At 51.0% G+C, this 12,515-nt stretch overlaps 1 protein-coding gene across 1 annotated transcript; it reads left to right on the top strand.

The window, feature by feature from the left end:
- The first annotated feature begins 9,396 nt into the window (after positions 1–9,396).
- KCNA5 (potassium voltage-gated channel subfamily A member 5) lies at positions 9,397–12,247 on the top strand. Its single transcript, XM_060167153.1, has one exon. The coding sequence runs from the start codon at positions 9,637–9,639 to the stop codon at positions 11,428–11,430; it is 1,794 nt and encodes a 597-aa protein (XP_060023136.1). The 5' UTR covers positions 9,397–9,636; the 3' UTR covers positions 11,431–12,247.
- Positions 12,248–12,515: the final 268 nt, after the last annotated feature.

Below are 12,515 nucleotides of genomic sequence, written 5' to 3'. Positions count from 1 at the left end.
CACAGTGCAACTTGTTCCTGAGCTTGAAGAAAGCAGTCTTTACAACTTGGTCATTGGTTTTCAAAATCACCCAGGATAGTAGAATGACATTAGGGAGCTGAGGGTAGCCAGGCAGTTCAAGAAATGAATCGCCATGGGGCGTTTGCCAGCCTTTTCTCCGTTTGCAGAGACGAAGGCTTGAAGCTGAGGTGAAGAATCCAATAAGTGGTGGCTGAGCACCATCTGAAAGTGTGGAAGTCCTTACTACAGTCCTCAATATCATATCCTACCAGTGGCATCAGCATGCTAAAAATAAAAAAGCGGGCTTCCCTGGTGGCGCAGTGGTTGAGAGTCCGCCTGCCGATGCAGGGCACGCGGGTTCGTGCCCCGGTCCGGGAAGATCCCACATGCCGCGGAGCGGCTGGGCCCGTGAGCCATGGCCGCTGAGCCTGTGCGTCCAGAGCCTGTGCTCCGCAGCCAGAGAGGCCACAACAGTGAGAGGCCCGCGTACCGCAAAAAACAACAAACAAACAAGCAAACAAAAAAATAAAAATAAGAAAGCTATTTCCCAAGATTAATAAAAAGAAAGGAAGAGGCTGGGAGGGTGGTGGTTTCAGCATTGGGTTGGGAAGGGGAAATAGAAGACGACAGACATTTAAGTAGCAGCAAATGAACACCGTGTAATTTCCAACAGTCAATAATGTCACGCTGCAAGGTTGGTGATTCTGCTGAGATAATTGCCATTCCCCAGATTCCTGTCTTTACCAGAGAAAGAAATGATTGCTGTGCGGGAGAAATCATGCTGCCTCTTGCTTCTTGAAAAGTGGCAGTAATTAAAGAGGGACCAGGCTCGGAATCCACAAATCTTTCACCTATGCCTGGGGACTTTCAGGAATAGAGAGACAGCTCCCAGAGAAGGAGAAAACATGACAAGCTCTACTCCACAGGCAGGGAGACTGGGATGCTCATGGTGTGATTCAGCCTTTAGAGCAAGTCTGGGTCTGAAAAATTATGACTTAACCCTATTGACCTCTCATGGTTTTTGGGTTTTTTTCCCCAGCTGCAAAGAGATTGTCCACTGGTGAGACCACCGAGCCTGGATTCTGCAGATCTGGGTTGGAAAGCAGGGTCTTGGGTTATTCGGTCTCTGCTCCTTATCTAGGGCAAATCTCCAAATGTTTGCTGACTGTAAATGAAAGGGTTTGCAGAGCCAACCGCTTAAGTTTCTTTCAGCTCTCAAAGTCCAATCCGAGGAGGCTCTTTGTTGCCTGGGAACCGTGTGGCAGGCAGAATAATTGTCCCTTAAAGATGCCCAGGTCCTCATCCTTGGAACCTGTGAACTTGTTACCACACATCTCAGAAGGGATTTTGCACATGTAAGTCAAGGATCACAAAATAGAAAAATTATCTTAGATGATATGGGTGAAGCTATCACAACCACAAAGGGCCTGAAAAGATGGAGGAAAGAGGCAGAAGAGCCCCAGAAGACGTGACACAGGAAGCAGAGGTTGGAGTGATGCAGTCACCGGCTTTGATGTTGAAGGAAGGGGCCACGAGCCAAGGAGTGTAGGTGGCCTCGAGGATCTGGAAAAGGCAAGGCAACAGATCTTTCCCTAGAGCTTCCAGAAGGAAGCAGCCCTGCCGACACTTTGACTTAATCCCAGAGAGACCCATTTTCCACTTCTAACCTCCAGGATTCTAAGATAATAGATTTGTATTGTTTTAAACCCCTAAGTTTGGGGTAGTTTGTTACAGCAGCCATAGGCTACTAATAGTAACAGGAAGGCCAGAGGCCAGAGATGAAGGTCACTAACTCCCACACCCACCACTGAGGGCATTTGTGATGCTCAGGCTGACACCCAGGGGATCCTGTTTCACTTTCCACCAAACTCGAGACCATGGCTATATCACTGGAGCAACAAAGAGAAAGTTCACTAATACAGTGACCCCACTGGTCGCTCCAGGCCACTAATGCAGATGATGTAGGACCTGTGCATGCATTTGTCAGCTGTCAGATTCCACAGGCTAGCTAGCACTAACAATACTAATAGTTATCGAGGGCTTAATATTCTCCAGCCACTTCATACTTAGAAGAACTACAGAAGGTAGGTACTATTAGTGTCTTTATCGGACAGACGGAGACACTGAGGCCGAGAGAGGCTGAGTGTCATAACGAACAGGTGGTGTCGCTGAGCACTCTGCCCAGACCTACCTCAATCCGGATCCAAGCTCATATCCTGGAGAATGTACTTCCGGCCCCTGAATTCCTCATGCCTCACAGCAGCCAGTAAAGCCACCAGACCCTCAAGTGGGGCTTGTCCTCTAGGACAGTGGTCCTCAAATTTCGGTGGCCTCAGAATCGCCTGGAGGGCGCCTTAAAACACAGATTCTTGGGCTTCATCTCCCCATGTTCTGATCCAGTAGGTCTGGGAGGGGCTTGGGAATTACATTTCTAATAATTACATTTCTGGTCCGCAGACCACACGTTGAGCGGCAAGCCTCTAGCCACCGCATCTCAGCCCCACCTCCAAGTCCAGGCACAGGGAAACTGTGGCTGAGCTCTAATCCTGTTCCACAACTAAAGCATCTTTTAATCAAATTAGAATAAAGAGGGTTTATTCTGAGAGAGACATTGAGAAAAATGGGTGCTGTCTAGCCTGTGGGAATTGTGTAGTAACCGCAAGTTGTTTATTTTATTTTCCAGACTTAGAAGGCATAGTCCTTACGTAAGAGTAAAACTGTTTTACATTTGCTTAGCACTTTTAAAATAAAGTGCTTTTTTTCATATGCCTGGATACATAACCTAAACTCATAAATATATCTTTACACCATGTGGGCAATAAACTAGCTCGACAAGGTATTGAATATAAAATACTCAAGAATGCCTTTTTTGATCCGAATGCCTACGCAGAGAGTTATGAAATCAGAGTTGCAGTTGTTATTGAGGGAGTGGAAAGCCAAATTCAAATATCTCTAACCCTAACAACAAATGAAGCTCCCAGTTCACGATTTCAAAGTTAAAGGATTTTCACGTTATATCGGTGAACACCACGGTGAGATGGGTTGAGGAAGGAAAGATGGACGTGGGAAAAAGAGAGACTGAGATAAATAGTCCCAATGCATCCTTAACCCACCAGCCGGAGGGAGCGGAGACCCTCACTCACCAGGGCTAGTCATCCCTTGAACCTCCCAGCCTTGTCCATCTGGGTCACTTTCCTTTCTAGTCTGGCCTCTGAAAATGCACTGGACCCATTAATGAATTTATTCCTGGATTATACTAGGGCAGGAGGAAGGGAGGGAGAGAGAAAGCCACGCTCCAGATGTGAGCCTTGACTTGTCAATGGCTCTCCTTTTAATCCCTCTGAATGGGAAACTGAAGCAGCCTTCTGTGGTCTCACTCAGGATCTGGGTCAATTTCAGCAAAATCTCTCCTCTCCTCTAACCGTCAGCCTGGCTTCCTGCTTCCATCTCTTAACACAGCAAAGACATCTCTCCCCCACCAAACACCCCACAAACACAAACACATTTGTTTTGCACGTGTGTTTTGCTTGGCCCTACCTTTGCTGCTTCCATCAAAAAGGAAAGGAAGGTCATTTCCAGAAGTTCCTTTCCCAAGGTGTTGGATTGAGGGGCAAGTGAGAAGGGAAGGGGTGAGGCTGGGGTGTTAAGGAAGAACAGCTGCTCCCCTCATTAAGATGTTTACCACCACAGATCCACCAGAGGAACATGTCTGGGAGAGAGGATGAGGTGAGAGAGGGCTTTACTGATTAATACTCTATCACTAATTACTGCATGATTACCTATCCTGAGACCTGTTACTCAACAGTAATGACCATAAGATCACATACTTTGTAACATTCAGCAGGAAGACCCAGCCTATCCATGACTTATTAATTGAGTCTTCCTCTTAACTTTTTAAAAAATTATTTTGGTTTATTTTAACTATGCTGCCGGCTGTTTGTCTCTGCTTGGTCCAGCCTAAGAATTTCTGACCCCTCTCCCCCGACTCCCAGCACCTGGGTGTTTCCTTAGAAAGACGTTGACCAAGGAGTCGTGGGGAGCTTGGAGAAAATAAGAAAACAAGTCTCCCCCAGTCTGGGTGTGACAGCTTCCCTTGTGGAGGAGACACTATGATGGTTTTGTTCAATTTCCTTTTTTAATGGAGAGGAGATGCAGGGTGATGGGGGTAATTTGAGATACCTGGTTTACCAGAGTGATGGGAAAAGGACAGGGCAAACAGCTCAGAGGACACTTCTCTTCCGTAAGAAATCCAAGATCTCTCTGTAGTGCCCCAGGCTGGGCTGGTGGAGCCCTGCCAGAGTGCTAGGGTCGCTTTAGAGAGGGGGTCCCCACAGCAGAAGCTTCTTCCCCTTGAGAGGAAAGAGCAGAGGCTGAGCTGAGCCTGGGCCGACTGGGTAGCACCCTGGCTGGTTGGCAGGGTGTGTCTGTCCAGGCTCTTCCCTGGAATCACATTTCTGATGAGGCTCCCTTGCCTATAACCCCCTCCAAAGCAGAGGGGCAAAAATCGAACTTTGACAGGAAAGACTAGTGACATAATTAGGACAGAATTTTATTTGTGCCCCTCCTGCCCCTTTAAATTTTATCCAACGGGGGAAGCTTTTCCCTTGACCTAGATAAAAATTCAGCAGATCTGCAAGTTTTTTTGGTTCATTTTTATATAATAAACAGAGCTACACTACCTTTAGGTCTCAAACATGATCTTAATTTAGGAATGAAAGCACCCAGTCCAATACATTAAATTGTTTCTATCCACAAAGTTTTTTTTTTTTTTTTTACATCTTTATTGGAGTATAATTGCTTTACAATGGTGTGTTAGTTTCTGCTTTATAACAAAGTGAATCAGCTATACATAGACATATGTTTCTATATCTCCTCCCTCTTTCATCTCCCTCCCTCCCACCCTCCCTATCCCACCCCTCTAGGTGGTCACAAACCACCGAGCTGATCTCCCTGTGCTATGCGGCTGCTTCCCACTAGCTATCTACCTTACGTTTGGTAGTGTATATATGTCCATGCCACTCTCTTGCTTTGTCACAGCTTACCCTTTCCCCTCCCCGTATCCTCAAGTCCATTCTCTAGTAGGTCTGTGTCTTTATTCCTGTCTTACCCCTAGGTTCTTCACGACATTTTTTTCCTTAAATTCCATATATATGTGTTAGCATACGGTATTTTAACCCACGGAGTTGAGGCCGTTTGTGTAGTAATAGATAACGCAGTAATATATAACCTGAACAAAGGGTCGAAGCAGATATAATTCACGACTTCCCGTATCTGGCCGTCCAAACGAGTCTTCACATTGTCTGCTTAGGTCGCATCTCCACAACTACTTGGGGTGTTTAGCTAATTTCAGAAATCCTCTTTCAAGTCTTCTCTCTCTGTTTCCCCTGCCTCTCTGCTCCAGAGTTGAATTCCTTTCTCTTGGTTCAATTGCGCTCAACATGTCCTTATTGAAATTCACAATATGGCTACGGAACCAGGCTGGGTGTTGTAAAGCGAATCAGAGATGAGTGTGGTCCTCGATTTCAAGCTATCTGCATCTCTATTATCTATCTATCTACCTTCCTACCTACCATCTATATGTATAGATAGATAAATGGTGTAGTAGATGCTATCTATATGTGGGATAGATGGACAGATAGATAGATAACCGACAGACAGATGCACACACACACACAGAGAGAGAGAGAGAGAGAGAGAGAGAGACAAAGATAAAGATATATTCCAGTGAGAGTAGATGGGGAGAAGAGGCTAAAAGAAGTAATGGATGGATAAAATAGAGGATATTGGCACATATGCTCTACAGAGACATAAGCAAAGCATCTGAGTGTGGAGGAAAGGAGATATCAGTACATCCTGCTGGGGGGATCATGACCTAGCAAGCTCCTCGTGATCTGTTTTCCTCCGCCACTCTACCCCAATCTCACAGACGCTTCCCCAGCCCTCTGTGTCAGCTACATTCACTTTCTTTCTGTTCTTCCAACCAGCCCTGTCCCTTCCACCCCAGGGCCTTGGGACATACACTTCCCTCCACCTGGAATAGTTTTTCTTCCTCATCATCACCTCAGAAAGCTTCCTCGGGTCCTAGGTGGGGTCAGACGCCTCACTATTCTCACAGCACCCTATATTCTAGACGTACCCCTCACAACTGTAGTTAAACAACCAACATAAAATCAGAGGCTCAGAGAGTTTTCTTTCCCCAGAGGGAGTACGTGTGTCTTGGTCATCAGTATACTCCCAGACCCGGGAACAACATTTTGTATCAATACATGGTAGGTACTCAATGAATATTTTTGAAGGGATCAATAAAGATGGCATTTAAAATTCTCTTCCTCCTCCCTTCCCTTTCATCTCTCTTCCAGCCCAGCTCTGCTTCCTTTCGATGCCTTACTTCTCATAATGTTCTCTCCTTTTGGTCTGCATACCTTGAGTCCCCTTGTGGTCTGCTAGGACTAGTGCCATGAATTGAGAGAAGATCGCTTATTTGTTTTCCCCTGGTTACCTCATTCTGGGGGATGTAACATAGGTGCTGCAAGTAATTCATTCAAAGGTATCGTTTGGAGTTTGTCTGAGAGGAGATGCTACTCAAATTGTGATGTGAGGACTGGAGCATTACCACCGCAGGGGGAGCTTATCTGGGTCTAAGCCCACCTGGGGGGTCAATCCTGCATTTAAACAAGACCCTCAGGTGATGATGCATGTCAAGCATCTCTGTAAAAGGGCTGAACTCCCAGGTTGGGTTGGGCAGAGAAGAAAGCGGGTTTCAGCTAGGTGATGTGTAGCTATGTCCTCTGTAAAGAGATGAGAAGGAGATGGAGTTAGGAGACAAAAGGTTTATTGGGAGGCAATAAAAGAACGATGAGAGAACCTGCAGAACTCAGCAGGGGACATCTTCAGACCAAGATGCTGTTCTGACACCTGTAAAAGGAAAGGGGAAGAGGAAGGGTTGGATGGGGAGAGTCTCAGGCAACAGAACCGGTCAGGTCCTTGTAACCCTGTTGTACTCACTCATGGCCAGGGGCTCCCAGGGAGGATGGTAATAGCCTCTGCAGAAAATCAGGCAGAATCAGGAGGTGATAGCAGCTGGGGGCTGTCAGCTAACTGCATTCCTTGAAGCTAAAAAGCAAGTTCTTTCTCTAAGGGCGATCCTGCAGTTATACCCCATGGCTGACACATGTAACATCTGAAAGAAATTTGACAAGAAACCTATGAAAGCTAGTAAATGTCTGGAAAGCAGAGTTAAGAAAGTACCGCATTAAAGGCTTGACTTACATGCTCTTCTGGGACTATGTATGTTGTACTCTTATTCTTCAGGGAGCAGTCTCCCCAAGGCCGCTGGAAGACAAGGTCCAGGGAACTCTTTCCCTTAGGGAGCCCGGGGAGAGCCTTTGTGAACCGACACGGCATCCCTGCATTTACAAGGTGCGTGGCTCAGTGAACAAGACAAGGCCCATAGGTCTCTGAGACCATCTCCTATGAGCTCCACAGCCCCAGGCTCCCCAGGGGCAAACCTGGTCCAGACTGGCAGCCTCTGAGCCAGCCGGAGAAGAAGAAAAACCCAAAGGAGATGGAGCAGGGACAGCACAGGTCTGGGGAGGGACGTGCAAGGCCCTGCAGATAATCAGTGATGCCTGAACACACTCATTTTCACTTTCACACGCCTTCCTCACTCATTCACGTCTGCAAGGACAGCCCACCGCACTTGCAGCGTTGCACACAATGAAAACATTTGCGTATGCCAAATGCACGTCCACCCTTGAGTTCACTTAAAAAAGCCACATGGACACACACTCCTCCGACCCTGACACAGCTTGTGAGTCCACACCCTGCTATTCCAAGCAACACTCGTGCACCCAGTACCAAGTTTCCAGAACACCCCCTGTGCACAGATGCATTCATGGACGAGAGGCTGTAAATCACATATAAAAACCCAGACATGCAAAAACACAGAGGTTTTAGGTTAACTTAAAACCAGAAAAAAAAAAAAAAAAAAACCCAGAGGCTGTGCCTCTAACTGTCGGACATGCCCTGAAGGATATTTCTCTCTTGGCCATAGATGTGAAAATCCAGGGCTGGGGTGGGGTAGATAACCAGGTTCCCTAACCCAGAAGCACTTAGGTGTCATCTTAGCCATCCTCCTGCCTCCTGCAGGAAGGAACTAAAGCTGTTAGGCCAGATGATGGGGGCAGGGAGCATCTGTATCCTTGTACCAGAAAGGGGGTCACAGGTTTCTACAGAGGACCGGGGTGGAGGGAACAGGGGTCCACACTCTGCTTGCGTGGGTTTAAATCCCAGCTTCGCCACTTTCTACCTGCGTGACCTCGAGCAAGTTAGTCAATCTCATTTTCCTCATCTGTAAAAATGAGGATAATAATATTAAGATTTGTGAAGTGCTGAGAATAGGCCTGGCACAGCAGAAGGGCAAAGTGAGTATTGGTTTCTATTCTACTCCTGAGAATTCTCCAGCCCTGGGGACTCCACAAGCTCCCGGGCACCCTCTCCTTAAGCAGCGCCACCCTCTTCCCTACCCAAACCTCCCTGCGGCCCCCAGCTCCCAGCTTCACCAGGCTAAAGGGCTCTCACCAGGATCTCTTTCTCCCTCCACCCCTTCCCTGTCTATGGTTTCTACAAATGAGCTATGTGGAGAGAGCAGAGAGGTTGTGTGTTGCAGGAATATGAAGGCAGACAGCGAATAACCAGACTCAACTGCCTGCCTGGGGCTGCCCCGCTGACCACCGCTGTCTGTGCTGGGAATCAGGGCTTTCCCAAGGCTAAGGGCAGGGAGATGCTGTACATTTTCAGTCAGTTACTTTTTGAGGAAAATGTATGTAGGGAGACGGGAAGAGAGATGCTTCTCCGTTGGCCTGGAGATATACACATACACGTATGTATTTTTCAAGGCCCATAGCTCTGCCCCGCCCCCTCCTGTTGGTAATTCTTCCTAAAGAAGAGAGAACCCTCATTCCTCCAAAGGAGAAATGTAAAAAGGACTGTCTTCTCTCATACTCCGACTCATCTCGAAGTCTCATGCCTCCAACCCAAGACAATTCATTTCCCCTAGAGTCCACTCGGCGTCCAGCGGGTTCCCAGGTGAACTGAAATCCAGAGCTTTTCTCATCTGGTTGCCCTGGGAGTTTCAGCGCGCTCTCGGTACAACCTGTCCCCCCATCCTCTCCACTCCCTCCCTTCACCCTCCCTCCCTCCCTCCCTCCCTTCCCAGCCTTCCTCCCAGGCTGCGCCCAGCTCAGCCCCTCCCTCCCTTGCCGGGGGCCCCAGCGGCGCCCTCCGGGGAGACACCCGCGGCCTCCGGGCCCCGAGGGGAGGCGCGGGGAGGAGGGGAGGGCAGGAGGCGGGGAACTGCGCGGGGTGGAGGCCAAGCCTGGCGGCTGGAGGTTGCATCTGCTGGAAGGTGGCTTTTGGCTGCTTGGTAACGGGCTGCCAGAGTCGAGAGAGGCAGAGAGCAGGGCAGCGGCTTCCTGACGTCAGGACCGAACGAGGAGAACGCGCCAGCCCCCCAGCCCGCCCCACAGCTGGGCCGGCCGCTGGTGGGAGAGGAGCCCGGCGCGGGGCGCCCAGCAGGGTGAGGGGGGGCGCCGGAGCCGGTCCGCAGGGGCGCAGCATGCCCCCCGCCCCCGGGCCATGGAGATCGCTCTGGTGCCCCCGGAGAACGGCGGTGCCATGACCGTCAGGGGAGGAGAGGGGGTCAGGGCCACAGGGGGAGAGCTCCGCTGCTCCCCGACGGCTGCGCTCAGCGATGGACTCAAGGAGCCAGCGCCAAGGGATCGCGGCGGCGCCGAGAGGGGCGCGGACCCGGGAGGCCGGCCGGTGCCACCGGTGCCCCAGGAGCTGCCCCGAGCTAGACGGCTGCCTCCGGAGGACGAGGAGGGACAAGGCGACCCCGCTCTGGGCGTGGCGGAGGACCAGGTGCTGGGCTCGGGGTCCCTCCATCACCAGCGCATCCTCATCAACATCTCCGGGCTGCGCTTCGAGACGCAGCTGGGCACCCTGGCGCAGTTCCCCGACACGCTCCTGGGAGACCCCGCCAAGCGCCTGCGCTACTTTGACCCCCTGAGGAACGAGTACTTCTTCGACCGCAACCGGCCCAGCTTCGACGGCATCCTCTACTACTATCAGTCGGGGGGCCGGCTGCGGAGGCCGGTCAACGTCTCCCTGGACGTGTTCACAGATGAGATCCGCTTCTACCAGTTGGGGGACGAGGCCATGGAGCGCTTCCGAGAGGACGAGGGCTTCATCAAGGAGGAGGAGAAGCCCCTGCCCCGCAACGAGTTCCAGCGCCAAGTGTGGCTGATTTTCGAGTACCCCGAGAGCTCGGGTTCCGCACGGGGCATCGCCATCGTCTCGGTCCTGGTCATCCTCATCTCCATCATCACCTTCTGCTTGGAGACCCTGCCTGAGTTCAGGGATGAACGGGAGCTGCTGCGCCATCCCCCGGTGCCCCACCAGCCCCCTGAGCCCCACAGGGGGGCCAATGGCAGCGGGGAGGCAGCGCCTCCCTCTGGCCCGACGGCGGCACCTCTCCTGCCCAGGACCCTGGCTGACCCCTTCTTCATCGTGGAGACCACGTGTGTCATCTGGTTCACCTTCGAGCTGCTGGTGCGCTTCTTCGCCTGCCCCAGCAAGGCCGAGTTCTCGCGAAACATCATGAACATCATTGACGTGGTGGCCATCTTCCCCTACTTCATCACCCTGGGCACCGAGCTGGTGCAGCAGCAGCCGGGGGGAGGCGGCAGCCAGAACGGGCAGCAGGCCATGTCCCTGGCCATCCTCAGAGTGATCCGCCTGGTCCGGGTGTTCCGCATCTTCAAGCTGTCCCGCCACTCCAAGGGGCTGCAGATCCTGGGCAAGACCCTGCAGGCGTCCATGCGGGAGCTGGGTCTGCTCATCTTCTTCCTGTTCATCGGAGTCATCCTCTTCTCCAGCGCCGTCTACTTCGCAGAGGCCGACAACCAGGAGACCCACTTCTCCAGCATCCCGGATGCCTTCTGGTGGGCAGTCGTCACCATGACCACGGTGGGCTACGGGGACATGAGGCCTGTCACCGTGGGGGGCAAGATCGTGGGCTCGCTGTGTGCCATCGCCGGGGTCCTCACCATCGCCCTGCCCGTGCCCGTCATCGTCTCCAACTTCAACTACTTCTACCACCGGGAGACGGACCACGACGAGCAGGCAGCCCTTAAGGAAGAGCAGAGCAGCCAGAGCACGGGGGCAGGACCGGCCGGCGGGGGCCAGCGGAAGGCCAGCTGGAGCAAGGCGTCCCTCTGCAAGGCTGCGGGGCCCCTGGAGAATGCGGACGGATCTCGAAGGGGCAGCTGCCCCCTGGAGAAGTGTAACCTCAAGGCCAAGAGCAATGTGGATTTGCGGAGATCCCTGTACGCCCTCTGCCTGGACACCAGCCGGGAAACGGATCTGTAAGGGAGGCCCAGGCAGACAGCTGGCCGTGGCCCGGGGACAGCGGAGGCCTCCCGACCCTGGGGATCTACTTTATGCCGCAGAGCGTTTCAAGCCCACACCGTAACCTACGTCTGTCCCCCTTCTTCCCCTGCTGCCCTTCTGCCTCCCCACCGCCACCTTGATCCCCTCATTTTCCCCCTTCTTTCCATGACACGAAGGGTCGCCTATTTTTAAAAAGTACCACATTCCGTGACGCAGGAGCTGCTGAAATGGTGAGCACTGTGAGATGGATGTATTTGTCGCCAGTGACCTATACCCAGCAGCGGGATAACCCAAACAAAAATGACTGTAAATAGCCCAGGTCCCCAGAGATTTTGTAACCCACCCCCCAACCAATATCCCTGCGTTCCAAATTTGCTTTACATATGATTATATTTGTGTATAGGGGAAAATATTATTTTTATGGCTGGCGAGTGGAGTTTTGTACAGTAGTTCAGATGGAGATATTTTGGATATATTTTCAAGACATATGTTGTATTTATGGAAGAGAAGGTTATTGTGATGTTCTCCTGTGATACTTATATTAGAGCCAGAGACCCTGGTCCGGTTTTTCTGGCTCCTGTGTCTGCAAGCCTCTCTCTTTCTTGAGATGTAGTGCCGGTGCTTTGCGTCTAGGGCAGGGAATGCTCTGGAAGAAAGGCAAGTCTAACTTTTCCTGTGCGCCTTAAACAATGCTTGCAACTTTCTTCAAAAAGCATTTTAATGATGTTGGAGGAAGACTTCTGATAATTCATTCTCTTGATTTTCATCCCAGGAAATAAAATATTACTTAGTTGAGGCAAGTGTTAGTTTTTCTACAGCTGATGTATCTTTGGAAATTAAAAAAAAAAAAGTCTGTCCCTTGCTGTTTCTGGTTCTGGAGTCAGAGCAAACCCCGCCTTGACTGGGGCAGAAAACTTGGAAAGCTCGTGATTTGATCATCAACAACTCTTTGCTGAGCACCGCCCCTCCCCCCCCACCGCCCCGTACCTTGAAGATAGAGGGGTGAATTCTGTTTGTCTCAGGTTTTCAGGACACAGGCACGCCTGGCTGGCCTTAGATCCAGC

This window comes from Lagenorhynchus albirostris, chromosome 11 (assembly GCF_949774975.1).
Source record: "Lagenorhynchus albirostris chromosome 11, mLagAlb1.1, whole genome shotgun sequence".
Taxonomy (NCBI): domain Eukaryota; kingdom Metazoa; phylum Chordata; class Mammalia; order Artiodactyla; family Delphinidae; genus Lagenorhynchus; species Lagenorhynchus albirostris.
The sequence above is the reverse complement of the archived record's forward strand: the minus strand, read 5'-3'. Positions and strand labels throughout refer to the sequence as shown.